At 42.9% G+C, this 17,754-nt stretch overlaps 1 protein-coding gene across 1 annotated transcript in view; it reads left to right on the plus strand.

Moving 5' to 3' along the window:
• PIK3R4 (phosphoinositide-3-kinase regulatory subunit 4) overlaps positions 1 to 17,369 on the plus strand; it is a 95,853-nt gene extending 78,484 nt beyond the window's left edge. Inside the window, exons 18-20 of the mRNA XM_040353047.1 lie at positions 811 to 899; positions 9,938 to 10,049; positions 16,773 to 17,369. Coding sequence (XP_040208981.1) covers positions 811 to 899; positions 9,938 to 10,049; positions 16,773 to 16,943 — 372 coding nt within the window. The 3' untranslated portion in view covers positions 16,944 to 17,369. The remainder of the gene's footprint in view (positions 1 to 810; positions 900 to 9,937; positions 10,050 to 16,772) is intronic.
• The last annotated feature ends 385 nt before the right edge of the window (positions 17,370 to 17,754 follow it).

The raw sequence follows: 17,754 nt of genomic DNA on the forward strand, positions 1-17,754 counted from the left end.
GGCTTTGGTGAGATATCAGGGTCTTAACAGACCTCTGACATCTCATCTTTGAGACAGGGAAAGAGACTAGGGACACATGTTCCCCAGTCCCTTTCTCAGCAGCATCAGCTGCGCTGAAAATGAATGGAGTGAAGACAGCGTCTTCTCTTCATTCATAAACTGAAACATTGTAATCACAGTTTACAATGTTTCAGTTATGTGAATGGACAGAGTCGGTGATCACTGATTCTGTCCATTCGGAGCAGTAAGGAGCCAGAGTTACCGGCTCCTACCCCGCTCTCCATCCTGACAATTCCAGGGGGTGGAGGAGGAGCACGGAAGGGGAGAAAAACACGGAGGGATACACGGAGGGAGAGAGAAAAACAGGGGACACAGAGAGTGAGGGAGATAGACTGCAGCAAAAAGGAGGGGGCTGGAGGAGGACACGGGACAGTCAGCGGTGAATGTGTGTGGGGGAGTTACAAGCACCGATCACCGCTGATTTCAAAGCAGCTGAAAGCCGCGCGGGGGGAGGGGTGTAGAGAGAAGTGGAAAAATTACTGGTGGTGTTTTCACCGCCGAGAAACCCGATCGTGTGTACGCCGCATAACTCTTGTTGGCAGATTACACTTATCAGTGTATCTTTTTATACTTTAACTATAAAAATAACATACAACATTTTATGTTGCATATGTTCTGACATAAAGGGAGACACATCTCAGGAAAACTGTTTATCAGGTTCCCTCCTACAACAACATACCATCAAGAAAGAATACCAACCATTATTTTTGTAATGTGATACGTAGTTATAATTGTTTTCTTTATTAACAGCCCTCGCCTCACAGTGTTCATGGGATTTACTGCAGTCCAGCAGATGGAAACCCTATATTATTGACTGCAGGATCTGACATGAAAATTAGGTAAGCCATTTATTGGGTAGATTCGAACTTATGACATCAAGTACGTGTTAAAGAAAAACAAGATACAATACAAGATAAAATGGCAACATGAAAGGCAAGTTACGTGGAATGTCAATTTAGTTTGTGCAGAAGAGCTAACTTTGTTGCCCCCTAAAACGGTAGTAAAACCCGTTTTGTTACCTGCTGGAACCGAGGGCTCCCTGCGCACAAGCGTGAGAGTGGCGTCACTGTGGCTCGGGCTACTCACAGCGCCAGAGCCCGCGAACCTGGAAGAAAGGCTTGGGGAAGATGTCAGCCCTCTCAGTGGTGACTGGGCACCGCTATAAGGGCTTAGTTTCAAGGACAGTATTTCAAAATGTGCTAGTATGCGATGCATACTAGCACATTATGCCATTGTCTTACAGGGTTTTTTTTTTTTTTTTTTTCAGCGGTTTACAACCACTTTAATATAATACATTGGACAAATAAGTTGTTTTTTTAATAAAATGTAATCAGTGTATAAACATGCATTCCTGTATCAGACAAGGGTACTTGCATCAAAGAAATACTAGTGTTGGTGTAATATTGAAAGAACAGTGTAAGTTGGTTGAGAAAATCCTATCTGAATGCTCTGTCCTTCCCATCAAATCAGTCGACAAGAAAGTGTCTTCACATGTTGCAGAGTGCCTACATAGATATAATAGTCTTTGATACAAGGATATTTAGCCAGCTTAAGCAACAGCCATGCTATATCTGTGGGCATTGATAAGGTCTTACGGCACTTTCATTAGGGCTGTTATTAACCACTTGCCGCCCGCCAATGACATATTGACGGCGGCAAAGTGGTTGTAGAATCCTGACTGGACGTCATATGACGTCCTCAGTATTCTGAGCCGCTGCGCGCCCCCGGGGGCGCGCATCGCTGCGATCGTTGTTGCAGGGTGTCAGTCTGACACCCCGCAACACCGATCTCGGTAAAGAGTCTTTCACGGAGACTCTTTACCACGTGATCAGCCGTGTCCAATCACGGCTGATCATGATGTAAACAGGAAGAGCCGTTGATGGCTCTTCCTCACTCGCGTCTGACAGACGCGAGTAGAGGAGAGCCGATCAGCGGCTGTCCTGACAGGGGGGGTTCGCACTGATTGTTTATCAGCGCAGCCCCCCCTCGGATCGCCACACTGGACCACCAGGGAAGCCCACCCTGGACCAGGGAAGGGCAAAAAAAAGGGGGGGGGGCAAAAAAAAAAAAGTCTTGGGGAAAAAAAAGATGCTAATCAGTGCCCACAAATGGGCACTGACTGGCAACATGGGTAAATCAGTGCCGCCCCAGTGTCCATCAGTGCCACCCCACAGTGTCCATCAGTGCCACCCCACAGTGTCCATCAGTGCCACCCCACAGTGCCCATCCATGCCCAGTGCCCACCTATCAGTGCCCACCTGTGCCACCCATAAGTATCCATCAGTGCCACCCATAAGTATCCATCAGTGCCACCCATAAGTGCCCATCTGTGCCGCCTTTGAGTGCGCAGTGCCGCCCATGAGTGCCCATCAGTGCCGCCCATGAGTGCCGCCTATGTGTGCCCATCAGTGCCCCATACCAGCGCCGCCAATCAGTGCCACCTCATCTGTGCCCGTCAGTACTACCTCATTGATGTCCATCAGTGCCATCTCATCGGTGCCCATCAGTGCCGCCATATTCAGTGCCCGTAATTGAAAGAGAAAACGTACTTATTTACAAAAAAATTAACAGAAAAAAAAAAAAACTTAATATTTTTTCAAAATTTTCAGTCTTTTTTTAGTTGTTGCGCAAAAAAAAAAAAAATCGCAGAGGTGATCAAATACCACCAAAAGAAAGCTCTATTTGTGGGGAAAAAAGGACGCCAATTTTGTTTGGGTACAGTGTAGCATGACCGCGCAATTGCCATTCAAAGTGCGACAGTGCTGAAAGGTGAAAATTGGCTTGGGCGGGAAGGTGCGTAAGTGCCTGGTATGGAAGTGGTTAAATTGTATAATAATAAACAACCAGGGCCAGTAGAATTCTGCAGACAACTGTTGCCACCCATATTCTTGGCATGGCCATAGCAAGTAATAATTGTGTCCATATCCATCTCTGTGCATTTGCTCAGGAGAGAATTATGTCTGTATGCAAAGACATCTGAGCTCTAGAGATATGTATAAACATTGTCTGTTGGTCCTAATCTGAGGTGTGTAATTGAATTGATAATTTCTTATAGGAAGGGAGCCAGCATGCTATACTGGTTCCCTGCCAAATATAAAATTGGACTTTATATTTCACCTAAAATGCATATGTAAAAGCTTTAGAAGCTTATCTTAATGATGAAATGAGTTCAATACACAAACCATCTGTGCAGGCACATAAATAGACACAGTTGGGTTTATTTACTAAAGCTAGAGAGGGCAAAATTAGTCACAATTCTACATATAAACCAATCAGCTTCTAACCCTCAATTAAGCTTTGGCAAAAAACCTGGAAGCTGATTGGTTTCTTTGCAGAATTGTGACTCATTTTGCCTTCTCTAGGTTTAGTAAATAAATCCCAGTGAGGCCAAGGGAGCTGAGATTGTTCACAAAATAAATTGTGTGAATATTGACTTCAGTTAAAAAATCACATGGAAAAACAAATATCTGTTTGCTTTCTTCACCTGCACACGATTGGATAGTTAAAGTGAATGTTCACATACTTTATCGTCTTAGCATTCTAATCTATTTTGTAAACCAGTCTCAATATGTGCAATCAGCTATTTTAGCCCTGGTTCACACCAGTGCAGCTGTGAAATCATGCTACTTTAGCGCAATTACAAAGTCGGAGATCGGTGCAATTTGAATCTCCAATTTCATTGCAGCTTGCAAATGAATTTAACAGAAATCAATTTAGGGCGAAAGTAGCGCAGAAACCTTTTTCAAAGTCGCTGTAACTTGAGTTGCAATGATTTGAACAGTTGTTGAAAATAGGGTGCTACTTGTCATTCAATTTTGAACTGTCAAATCGTATGCTGCATCAGCTGGGGACCCAAGAAGAGGAAGATCAGGGCTGCTCTGTGCAAAACCATTACACAGAGGGGGTAAGCATAACATGTTGGCTTTGCACCTAAATGTCAGACAGACTTGATGTCTTCCTGCCAAAAGATCTGCTTTGCCAAGAGCTTTGTATGTCAAAAGTTCTGCTCCTTCCAATACTACAGTAGGTGCACGCGATATTGTGTCAATCTCGCTCCCTTTCTCGGCGAGATTGAGCACCTACGAGCCCCATCGCGGGAGCCAGCGCCGAGCTGGCTTGCCGCGATAGAGACAAAGCCGTCATAGAAGACACATGTTAGACACAGCGTCAATACCTATATCCATGGCATAGGACTTGTTTTCGTTAACTTTATAAAATGAAATTCTACCAAACCAGGCCAAAATCTTTTGAACTTCTAGAAGAGAAGAGAATGGGGAAGATAGCATTAAAATAATATCGTCTGCAAATAAACTAATTTTATGTGTGCAGTCGCCGATAGATATACCTGAAACCTTCGGATTAGACCTAATGTGTTCAGCTAAATTAAATAAATTATTTTAAAAACCCTTGTGTGGTGTGTTTATTAACTTTGACATTTTTCCTACAGGTGAATGGTTAGGGGTACGATGTACCCCATATCCATTCACTTAGGGTGGGGGGCCGGTATCTGGGGGCTCCCTTATTAAAGGGGGCTCCCAGATTCCGATAAGCCTCCCGCCCGCATACCCCGACAACCAACGGCCAGGGTTGTCGGGAAGGGGCCCTGTCCTCATCAACATGGGGACAGGGTGCTCTGGGGTGGGGGGGCCGCAGTGCGCCCCCCTGCCCCAGAGCACCCAACCCCCCCATGTTGAGGGCATGCAGCCTGGTACGGCTCAGGAGGGGGGGGGGGCGCTCGCTCGTCCCCACTCCTTTCCTGACCGGCCGGGTAGCGTGCTTTGGATACGGGTCTGGTATGGATTGTAGGGGGACCCCCAACGCCGTTTTTTCGGCGTAGGGGGGCTCTCCTTACAACCCATAACAGACCTAAGGGCCCGGTATGCTCCTGAGGGGGGAACCCATGCCGAATTTTTATTTAAAATCCGGCGGGGACTTCCCCCTCAGGATTCATAACAAACGCCGCACACGTGTAGAATTGGCGGGAATCCAAGTCGGATCTCCCGTCGCTTCTATGATGCGCACGTTGGAATGTGCTGTCACTATTCCAGTGAGTGCGAGATGTCGGCGAGATCTCGGCACCATGTCGCCGAGAATCAGCGCGATGCTGTCATGCTAAAAACACAATATCACAAACACCTACTGTATCATATGCATGCACACTCATATCCTATATCAAATGTCACTGACTCTTGTCAGCTCGCGATCCACCTTTGAATGTTGCTATTCATGTTCATCCACTATAAAGAGAATAAAAAAAAAAGTAATAATAAACATTTGGGAATTTATGAATAGTTTCTGGCAGATTGAAAATGTATAATGCCACAGGTATTGAAACAGATAATGGGCACTTTATGAGATAAAAGGCTAGACTACCTTTTTTCTCTAGAAAAAACAAACATAAACCCTGCTCCGTCAAAAAAAAAAAAAAAAAAAATATGAGCTTCTTTTATTTTGTTCAGGCTTCCAAGGCCCAGTTCTGTCATAAGCTGTGAACCACCAAATCCACCAAGTCCTTCGAATGCAATTTTTTGGGGAAAATGCACTTTAATTAATTAAAAAACAAAAAAACTTTTTTTTGTATAATGTGAAAGATGTTATGTCCCAAAAAAATTGTGATTCTCATTTTAGCAAGAATCCAACGTGTAGTGTTTTTGGTAGGGTTGTCCCGATACCACTTTTTTAGGACCGAGTACAAGTACCGATACTTTTTTTCAAGTAGTCACCGATACCGAATACCGATACTTTTTTTAAATGTCATGTGACCGTTTTCAAACCACAATACAGACCAAGGATATTTTCTTTAGAATTATGAAGAACTGGTACATCATGGTGTGGGGCTGTTTTTTAGCATACGGTACTGGAAAACTACATATCATTGAAGGAGTGATCACTGCCAGTGCCACCTATCAGTGCAGCTCATCGGTGCCAGTGCCCAAAAGTGCAGCTAGCCAGTGCCACCTATCAGTGCAGATCAGTGCCCATTAGTGCATCAGTGCAGGGAGGCAGCTTATTAGTGCATCTCATCAGTGCCACCCAATCAATGCCAATGCCACCTATCAGTGCCATCCATTTGAGTGCCATTCAATCAATGCCAGTGCCACCTATCAGTGCCATCCAGTGGCACTGATAGGTGGCACTGGCATTGATTGGATGGCACTCATAAATGGATGGCACTGATAGGTGGCACTGGCATTGATTGGATGGCACTCATAAATGTGGCACTGATGAGATGCACTAATAAGCTGCCTCCCTGCACTGATATAGCACCCCCCCCCCCCCAAAAAAAAAAAGTTAACCACTTCAGGTTCGTTGCAGCCAGTACTGTACCCACACTTCTTCTGCACAATTAAACATTATCTCATCTGTATGACAGTGACTTCCCCAGCGATCATGGCTTACTTGCTTTTTTTCTGTCGATCGTGCGGTGTGGTCCTTTCACAAGGCAATGGAGACTCCTAGGACGCCGGGGACGGCCTCTGGATGACGTCACGCATGCCGCCTGGGGACGTCAAGCTCCGCCTACAGTCAGTGTCTGTGTTCAGTACAGTACTGAAGGGGAGGAGCACGCTCAGCCTCGGCGCACTGGCACCGCCCGCGCTACAAGAGGCTGTGTTGTTGTGGATAGCCGCGGCTCTGCCGTGAATCATAGCAGCGGCTCGCGGCCGCTACTCACGGCCCGTGATTAAATGTTGTTAACTGCGTCAATTGGGCCTATATCATAATGCAGGCTGCAGCTGCCTGGACGTGTGGATTTATTATATAGCGGTCGTCGGCCGGCTGCCGGGCCCTGGTGAGAGAATTAAGTTTGGGCCTATATTATGATGGGGGCCTGGAGCTGCAGCTCCATCAGCCCCACGGTTAATCCGGCCCTGCCTCTATGCACCGCTCGATGTAAAAAAAAAAAAAAAAGTATTCTATTTTGGTATCGGGAGTATTTGCATGAGTACGAGTACTAGCGCAAATACTCGGTATCGGGACAACCCTAGTTTTTGGCATCTAGAAACCAAAGGTTTTAGAAGTGTTGAGAATTTTTCAAAGAATTCAGACATAGTGGTGTCAGGAACCATGAATCAGACTGAGACAGAAAATGCAGTAAAAAATCACACCTTTTAATATAATGGTAAAAATGGTACAGAACTGTAAACGTAGTCAAAACATATCCAGGTATCAAGCCAAAGCCAAAGCGGATAGTCAGACAAGCCAGTAAATTAGGAAACCAGAGATCAGCGTAGTCAGAGGCAGCAGAACAGGGTCAGGAACTGGAAGGGACGTCAGCTGGGCAAAGTCTTCAACAGGAACACAGCAGAGAATCTCCAGATATGTTTTACCAAGGCAAAGGCAGGAAAGGAATGAACAAAGCAGTTTAACCACTTACAGACGGCCGTACGACTATATACGGCCGCAGGGTGGTTCTACTTCTCTGGGGCGCCGTCATTTGACGTCCGCCCCCTTCAGCGTTCCCCGCGCGCTCCCAATCGGAGTGGCCGTTTGCTAGGCGATCTGTGCGGCCAATGAGAGATGATCTCATATGTTTACATATGAGATCATTTCTCATTGCCGTCTCTCACAGACAGCGGTGCTGTCAGGGAGAGAGGAGACCGATCTGTGTCTCTTGTACATAGAGACACAGATCGGTCACCTCCCCCAGTCACCCCCCTTCCCCCACAGTTAGAACACTATATAGGGAATACATTTAACCCCTTCCTCACCCCCTAGTGTTAACCCCTTCCCTGCCAGTCACATTTATACAGTAATTAGTGCATATTTATAGCACTGATTGCAGTATAAATGTGAATGGTGCCAAAAATGTGTCAAAAGTGTCCGATGTGTCCGCCATAATGTCGCAGTCGCAATAAAAATCGCAGATCACCGCCATTACTAATAAAAAAAATAATAATAAAAAATAATAATTCTGTCCCTTATTTTGTAGGCGCTATAACTTTTGCGCAAACCAGTCACTTATTGCGATTTTTTTTTTTTTTTTTACTAATGTAATGTAGAATACATATCGGCCTAGACTGAGGATAAAAAAAGAAGTAAAAAAAAAAATTATTGAGCTATTTATTATAGCAACAAGTAAAAAAAAATGTCATTTTTTTTCAAAATTGTCGCTCTATTTTTGTTTATAGCGCAAAAAATAAAAACCACAGAGGTGATCAAATACCACCAAAAGAAAGCTCTATTTGTGGGAAAAAAAGGACGTAAATTTTGTTTGGGAGCCACGTCGCACGACCGTGCACTTAAAAGCGACGTGCACGTTAAAGCGACGCAGTGCCGAATCGCAAAAAGTCCTCTGGGCAGGAAGGGGGTTTAAGTGCCCAGTAAGGAAGTGGTTAAATAGCCAGAAGGGGCTGGCTGTAGGCAGGACTGACAAGCCAGTTATAATAACCAGGTGAGCCACTGGAGGATCAATGATTGCTGACGATTATCTGGCAGCTGAGCAGCCTGAGCACGGAGAAGGGAGCTGCTAATAGCTCAGCCCTGACAAGTGGCAGGGAAATCTGTTTTTCTCAGACAGGCCACATGTTATTTTTCTAAGAGGAAGCCAGAGTCTGATAATGAAATCAGCTTCATAAGAGGACATTGCTCCGGGACCACGGGGGCATCTGTCACCCTGAGTGGAGGTTAGTTTCCTCTAGGCAAAGGGATATGCAATTAGACGGACCTCCAGCTGTTGCAAAACTACAAGTCCCATCATGCCTCTGGGTGTCATCGTTTTGGCTGCCAGAGTCTTGCTATGTCTCATGGGAATTGTAGTTCTGCAACAGCTGGAGGTCCGCTAATTGCATATCCCTGTTCTAGGCTATCTGCAGAATGCATGCTATTTGGCCTTTTTGTCCCAGCTCTCCTGTGTCTGTGATCTGCCATTGCTAAGTGAGGGGATCCTGGTGAGGTTCTTACATTTATGGAGTGCCGAATAGGTGGGGTTCTGGAAGTCGCTATAACCCAGGCGCTTTCTATGTTCCTGTGGATGTATCGCTGTAGAACAGGGATATGCAATTAGCGGACCTCCAGCTGTTACAGAACTACAAGTCCCATGAGGCATAGCAAGACTGACAGCCACAAGCATGACAGCCAAAGGCAGAGCATGATGGGACTTGTAGTTTTGCAACAGCTGGAGGTCCGTTAATTGCATATCCCTGCTGTAGAAGATGAGGTAAAGTTCTAGGTATCCTTATCCCAGGGGCATGTTGTTGGCTTCACATTTAAATTAATATTTAAAGTGTTACTAAACCCATAACAGTAAAATCAGTCTGTATATGCAGTAAAGCATGCTTGTTATACTCACTGTGGAATCTAAGGGGTTAATCCCCTGCGTTGTGTACAATCCTGTCTTCTCTGATCCTCCTGTTCTTCCACTGTCCCCTAACCATCTTGTGATAAGACTGAGCCTTTGGAGTCACTTTGCACATGCTCAGTTTAGTGTGTATTGCTATAGAGTTTTTTTTTCCTTGGGAGGGTCATGTGATTGGACAGTGATAATGGGTCCTGTGCTAGACATAAGATCAGGAGTCCTGCAGTCTCATTGGACAGTCAGAGTACAATTAAAAACTTCTCCTACAAGCTTTAACCAGACTGGTAAAAGTCACAAGACTGCTATATACTGCTGATGAGAAAAGGTATTTAGCAGTTTATATTTACTAAAATATGTGCTTTCCCATGTTCTGTGTACTGTGGGAGAATAGTTATGACTGCAGGGTCCTGGGTTTAGCATCACTTTAAGAAACCATTGAGCTAAATACCTACCATACATTATTTGTTACTAAACCTAAAATGTTCCCTCGGGTTGTAAGATGATGTGCTAATGCTGCAAGCATCCTGAGTGAGTATTTTATGATTTTTGTAACCGATTTCTGTTTTTGACTTTGATCCTCAGATTTTGGAATCTAGCATGTCCAAAGAGATCGTACGTAATTGCAGGAAGCGCCAATAACCCGCCACCTGTATCTTATTTCAGCAAGATAATTGAAGGCACAGAAGTTGTTCAGGTAATTGTTTACTTCAAATACAAAACTTAAATCAGAATAGAAATAATCAAGGTTTCTTCATAAACTTATTTCAAAGAAGCGTATTCCAAGGAAGAGTTCTGCAGGGTGAATGTTGGGTGAGTAGAGAACAGATGGGTAAATCGGCCAACCTTTTTTGCTTCTGGCATTATTCCAGTGGAAAAATCCTAACATTTTTCCTACAGGTCATCTTTTCTAGTTGTTATAAATGATCATTATAAGATATGGCTGCATTTATTTGGTGCTATTTGTGTGTTAAGCATATGAATATTTGCAATATAGTAATGGTCATTAAAATTGAGCGTTTGATGTGAATTTTCAAAGTCTGAACAATGCTAAAATTGTGTTAACAAACACCTCAGAGTTGAGCGTTAAATTATCCTAAAGTGTTAAATAAAAGTACCAAATATACTCGAGTATAAGCCAATTTTTCAGCACATATTTTTTGTGCTGGAAAAAGCCCCCCTCGGCTTATACTCGAGTCTCCCACTGTTCGCAAAGTGCAATCAGACATCAGCCATCCAGTGTAACAAAGCCCCACCTCCTCCTCGTCTGTGATAGACGGAACACTGACTCATTGCTGGGAAACTGAGGAGTCACGTGTTGCCTGGCTATTAACAGTGTAACCTGGGGGACAGGTAGCTGGTACAAAAGCTCCCTGGGATGAGCAGGCACAGATACCAAGTCCAATGAATTAGTGACAAACAGTGCAGTGTTTATTTGTGATATATACAAAGTCTATTTACAGGTGCTATACAGTGTTCCAAAAAAAACAAATAGGAACAAAAATAGCCAAACAAAAACCTAGCCGTGTCTCGGCACTAACTATACAATATTTACAGATCCTAACTACCAGGCTGAGCAAGCCTACAGTTTGTCAGCTTCCACATACGTTTTTTACCAACCTTTTGCGCTCCTAGACAGAAGTTGTCTGAGGTTCCCAGGCCAAGAGCACAGGCTGTCTGCTCAGGTGAGCTTAAATTATCCTGGGGAAGGGGACCAAGACCCGAACTGGATCATGGATCAGAGATCCCTGAATGTATATGAGAGGAGCCTGGGAGATGTATAAACCCCGAATAGGACTTTTACCGGCTCTCGCTGGGATGCTCTGCTACAACAGTCATTAATCTATGGAGGTTCCAAGGAAAAAATGGATAGAGGTGTTTGATTTGTTACTGTGATAATATCATCGCCATGTAGACAGGAAGTTATGCAACTTCACACTATTTCCAAGATGTGCAATTCTCCTAGAGCAGGGGGAAAGTGCTATCATATGACTGCTTCATCCTCCAAAAAGTATCTACACATGACAAAAAGATCCTTACCGTTCTCTCTTTCTACACTCTACTTACTGTGTGTGTGCCTGCCTGTGCAGGAGACATTGAAACGTGACATAATGAAGATTAATGTTCTTGGCATGATGCAGTGAGGTTCATTTCAAGTTGTTATGTCAAACAAAAAAATGACTTACCTTGGACCCGTGGTTTCCAGCCTGCTCATTTAGGTCCAGTGATGTTTACAGGATGATTGTAAAAGCAGACAATCCCAAATCTGGTGAGAATAGCACTCTTGTGCTATTTATTTACTAGCTAAATAGAGGTCATGCATTTGATGTGAGGTCCACTTTTAGGCTCCATGCACACTGGACACTAAAATAATGTTATAAAATTGCCAGTAGCTTTGCAGGGAGTCTTTCAATGTTTTTTAATGTTTTTTGCAATAACGTTTATTAGCGTTTTTCAGCGTTAGTGTTTTTTTTTTTCAATGGATCAAAAATGCCAAAAAACGCTGGCGAGACACGTTTTTTAGCGTTTATCAGCGTTTGGCATTTTTAATTTTTTTTAGGTAAAAAACGTCACTTTGAACACGATTTTCGAGCGTTCAGAAAAAAGCCCATAAACTCCACTGCTCATTAAAGCTGAAAAACGTCCATGTGTGCATGGACACATAGGCTAACATTGAGTGGAGTTTATGGGCTTTAAAAAAAAATGCCCAAACTCCAATAAACTACAGTTTTTCAGCTCCAGTGTGCATGGACTCTTAGGCCCCGTACACACGGTCGGTTTGGTCCGATGAGAATGAACCGAAGTTCATTTTCATCGGACCAAACCGACCGTGTGTATAAGCTATCAGTCTGTTTTTCTTCGGTCCAAAATTTTAAAACATGCTTCAAAACCGAACCGATGGACCGCTGCCCCATCGGACCAAACCGATGGTTAGTACAGAAAAGCATCGGTTCAAAACCCGCGCATGCTCAGAATCAAGTCGACGCATGCTTGGAAGCATTGAACTTCGTTTTATTCAGCACGTCACCGCGTTGGGCTCGATCGGATTTTGAACTGATAGTGTGTACGCACATCAGGCCGTACGGCCACTTCAGAGGTGAACCGATGAAAACGGTCCGTCGGACCATTCTCATCGGTTTTGTCCGACCGTGTGTACGGGGCCTAAGACCCCTTCTTTAGGGTTAAAAGTGCTCCGCTAGTGGGGCGCTTTAAACCCCAAAGAAGAGGTTGAAAGCTCCCGTGTTGCAGAGCTTTCCAAATTGTTTTTCAGCGCTAATGCGGCTGCGGCTCATCCTTAAAGGGGTCTAATAGTTACTCAATGGTATTTCAGTTTTCATGTTTTTTTTTTTCAAACAAATACAATTTTTGTTTAGTATATTGAAAAGCTAAGTGAAAAATGTGATGTCTTCACAAATTTATGAATGTAGGAGGAGAACATTGTCTGCTTTTAAATTCTGTCTTTCATAAAATAAATGGCTTTGTTTCCCAATAGCTAATTTGTTTGTGGTCCTGGAGATTTCTTTCTGCTCATGATCACTATAATATGGAATGTTAATGACACTTTGGCAATGCACTCATTTTCCTTACTAAATGTAATGTGGTAAAGCTTCACTTTGTAATAAATACCCAATCAGATACAAGGGGAAAAACAAGCATTTTTGCTTGCACAGGATTGGATGAGGGAAATCAGCAGAACTTTACCACATTTACTAAGCTCTAGAGGAAAAAGAGTGCAACCGCACTTGCAAAGTACAGTATATATCAACCTCAACGACTATTTAAGACTCTGGGTTCGAGTCACAGAGGAAGGCAAAAAATGGTTTTGAATTATGGACCTTTAAGAGTCATAGTCATGTTTCCATGGATATCTGCTTGGTTTATAGCTTACACACAGCTTGAGGAAAAGGTGCATGCTTTTGCACATATTTAAAGCGATTTTTCATGTTCCTGAAATGTGCCTGCTGTACCATGTATTTGAGAAAGTATCCGGTTCTCTTTGTATTGCTTTCTTTGTGTGAAATCCCTGGTGTTCCTGCCAGCCTCTTTGCTTTCCTAAAAAAAAACTGACCACAATAAGCATAGCACATTGTGGTCAGTTCCCTAGCTATGCTGGGAACTCAGCCAGCTCTCCTCCAATAATCAGACTTGTTCTGACATGCCCCTCCTGCACAGCCATTCACTGGGAAGTTAAGTGTACTGCTGCTTCTTCTCCCCCAGCTTCTTATGCAGCTGATAAAAGAACATAAGGAATGTGATCATTTATAAAAAAGGGAATTTTTTTTTCTATCTATACAAAAATTGTTTAGAATCACTTTATGTTTTAATAGTTTTTCTTAATGTTTTGTATACAAAGAGTAACAACAAAAAAAAAAAGGGGGGGGGGGATCTCAGCTTTTCATTGTACAATATAAAACTTGTTTAGGGAATAGCATGTAGATTAGTCCATGACACTGGAGAGACTCATTTGTCTCTCCTAAATTGTCCAATATGACCCATCAAAGCGGGCTAAGATCCAGTAACATAACAATAAACCATACACAGGCCACTGCGTTTAGTGCCACACACCTATGTCATATCCCAACTCTCATCTGGCCACTTACCCGCTGGGAAAAGCAAGCTCCCACTCTGCCTATAGGGGGAGCCTAAACCTTCCGATCATGCGGGCATCAACCCCAAGCTTCTCTAGTGAACAATGGACTGTCAAGGGTGAACAATAGAGTTAACCCCAACTATAAAGTCGAAACTCAAACCCAATATTATAGAGGTGTTAGAAAGAAAGGGAAGGAAAAAGGGGAATAAGGGGAAACAAAGCAGAGAAGGTAAAGTTGGTGGTGGGGGGGGGTCTAGAACCACGGCTCTGTGCCCAGAAACCCAACTCGTAAATATAGATCTAGGTAGTGAGCATACGGGGGTCATTTGTAAGATAGAATCACTTTACACCTGCTTGGGGGTTCTAATGGCAAAATAAGCCAAAAACAATAAGTCCTTTTGTCATTGTGTCATTTTCCAGCTAGCATGTAATAACAATGCAGGGTGATGTTACAATAAGCACATTGAAAGGCTCCTTACATTGATCTTGTGTGTGAGGAGGTTTTAAGGAATCCTCATACAATCTGATTGTAGGAGACTGCCATGCTGAGCAAATGTGATGAGGTCTCCTGACTCCTGACCAATGGCCTAAAGCATTTGTGGATCTGCACTACCAAGATAGCCATACACATCGGAGAATAATGTTTGAAACATAACCATTTGACACACACTATAAACATCACAGATGCAATCACATTAAATTCGAATTAAAAAGGCAATGATCCGAATAATAATGTGTTCCTGAGGCAGACACACTAGTTATCATTGTATGATTCTTGCATAAACAGAAGACCATGACTTGCATAAATAGAAGAATATGACTGTATTCAATTATTTTCATTTTTCTATCTTTTATGAAAAGTTTCTCCAAGTCAGGTTCTGGACTAAAAGCATCAACATCTGTGGTTAAATCCTCTGTATACTGTATAGAAAGGCCCCCATCAGTCAATCAGTGGTGGGGGAAAACCTGATGGCTTTTGTAGAGATCTGGGAAGGCCCACATGGGTGTGTGAAGTAGTTTCTATGTAGGTTGGACAGCCATTTAGAAATTGTTGAAAAGGGGATTATTCTTCCATTCTTTCAACCAAACCTGATTTAAGTTCTGAAACCCAAAGAAATCATTCATCCTATTTCGGACTCTAGGGCTCTCAGTGCCTTTGTTCAATTAACTTCATATTACTCAGACTTCTTGTCATCATTAAAATAAAGATGCATATTTTCACATTCTCATCTTTCCAGGTTATAAGTGTTTTCTTCTCTTTGCCATGGGTGACAACTTTTTTCAGTTTAAGGCCCTTCCTTTCAATCTTACCTTAGTTCAGGGGGTATTTGCAAAGAGCCTCATTTCAGTTCTGGGTCTTCTTTGTGTAGGATGTTTTCGGACCATCAGATCAGACACTGTAGGAGAGATTTATTAAGGCTGCTTTCACACTGAGGCGCTTTGCAGGTGCTATATCGCTAAAAATGGCGCCTGAAAAGCGCCTTGAAAGAGCCTCTCCTTTCACTCCAATGTGAAAGCCAAGGGCTATCACACTGGAGCGGTGCGTTGGCAGGACGGTGAAAAAAGTTCTGCTAGCCGCATCTTTGGGCCGCTGTAGGAGCGGTGTATACACCGCTCCTACAGTGCCCCTGCCCATTGAAATCAATGGGCAGCGCCGCCAAACCGCCGGCAAAGCGGGTGGGCGGGCCTTTGCAGGCGGGTTTAAACCTTTTTCGGGTGCTAGTGGGTGTAAAAAGCACCGAATAGCGCCGCAAAAAACAACGGTAAAAATAGCGGCGCTTTACCGCTAACGCTCGACACTGCTCAATGTGAAAGCAGCCTAAAACCAAAGCACTCAGAATCTGGTGCAGCTGTGCATGGTAGCCAATCAGCTTCTAACTCCAGCTTGTTCAATTAAACTTTGACATGAAAACCTGAAACCTGATTGACTTCTATGCAGAGCTACACCAGATTTTGGACTCCAGTTTTAGTAAATCTCCCCCTGTCTGTCTTGAGACCAGGACAGGATAAATAGGGAGGGAAAATCTCACTAACATAGACTCCGACAACAACAAAAACCTGACAGTTTTAACAAACTTGTCGTTCTTTCACCAAAAAGTTTTTGCTTTAGGTAAACTTCAATTGTAAACTACTTTATTTTACTTGAGTGTGCTAGAATTTGCAGTGCATGACCAAGAAATTGTAAACACCTGGCCATCACAATTATATGAGCTTGTTGGACATCCCATTCTAAAGCATTGGTCCCTATACTTTTGCCCATATAGTGTTTCTAGTGGCCAAACGTGTGTTTTCTATTGCAGCGAGGATTGTGGCCTTTTGCAAAATTGAAATATGAAAGCATGATTGTGAATCATGTATTATCTATACGTTAGAAAAAAAATACACACACCTTATTCAAAATACTAAGACTGAATTTGGATCAGATGTGCATTGTGACCAGTCTGCTTCAGATTCTTCAGTTAAGCTTTGAAAATGAAAGCTAGAAGGTGATTGGTTGCCATTTAAATTAGCTCTGGATCCTGTCTGCTCCATTTCTAGTAAATTGTAAAAAGAAGTTTAGCAGCACTTTCAGTAACTGGTATTAAAAAACATTTCCACAGGGGTGCAGCAGAGTCCAGTCTTTATGTCAATATGGCTATATTACCTTTGAACGATTCTCTCCTTGCCAATCCATTCTTGGCAGCAGCCTATATTAACTTCCTAATCTGCACCTAACCTCGTAATTGATAACATTTACTTATTATGTTTTCTAAATTTACAGATTTGCAAAATGTTTTACATATATTACCCTCTATGTCTAATTTTATACTTGTTCACTTTAACTTGTAGGAAATTCAGAGTAAGCATACAGTGGGGCCAAGTGAAGATGCCCCTCGCAGAGGACCTGAGTCACTGCCAGCTGGACATCATGACATTATTACGGACATGGCCACCTTCCAAACCACGCAAGGCTTTATAGTAACAGCCTCCAGGGATGGCATTGTGAAAGTGTGGAAGTAAAGTTCAATGAAGCTGGCGCCTGTTAAAGCACTAATAGTTACCAATGACAACTGCTGAGTCCTGCTATGCATGGCTTGAGTTGTAGGCCTCTTGAGCAGGGCTGCCAGTCTAGAATATGTCAGCCAGTGACATAAAATGGCTCTGCAATTAGCCTGCTCCATACAAACTGTTCATAGTATTATTCAGAATGTCTAAAAGCTTATTACAGCTTTTGGAAAATGTTCTCTTCTCCCATATGACCCCTGCATATATTAACAGCTTTCTCATTCCTTTGTGTATACAAGCTGTAAACGGTGGATACATGATATTTAAATTGTTTGTTAGTTTATACTTTGAATGCTTGTTTACACGAGTATGGATGAAAGTATGCATTTTGCACTAATGTTCTCATATTGATATTAAAAACAAAAATACCTGTATACTAAATTTGTGTGGCATCATTTGTGAGAATGTATAGTAAAGGAAAGGGGAGACATGATTGAAACCTTTAAATACATTAAGGGGGTGAATGCGGCTAAATCAAGAACACGGGACATGACCTCAAAATATTTTTTTACCAACAGAGTAGTTGATACTTAGAATAAACTTCCAGCTAAGGTAGTGAGTCGCCCAACAGTAATTACTCAGACAAAAAAGAAGACTGAATTGATCACTTTTTTTTTTCTGTTATTGAGGAGAAGAATTCAGAGCTATGAATGATCTTAGAATAAAAATCTGCGATGAGGTATTTACATGTACAGTTGTGCTCATAAATTTACATACCCTGGTAGAATTTATGATTTCTTGGCCATTTTTCAGAGAATATGAATAA

This window comes from Rana temporaria, chromosome 5 (genome assembly GCF_905171775.1).
Source record: "Rana temporaria chromosome 5, aRanTem1.1, whole genome shotgun sequence".
In the NCBI taxonomy this organism is placed as follows: Eukaryota; Metazoa; Chordata; class Amphibia; order Anura; family Ranidae; genus Rana; species Rana temporaria.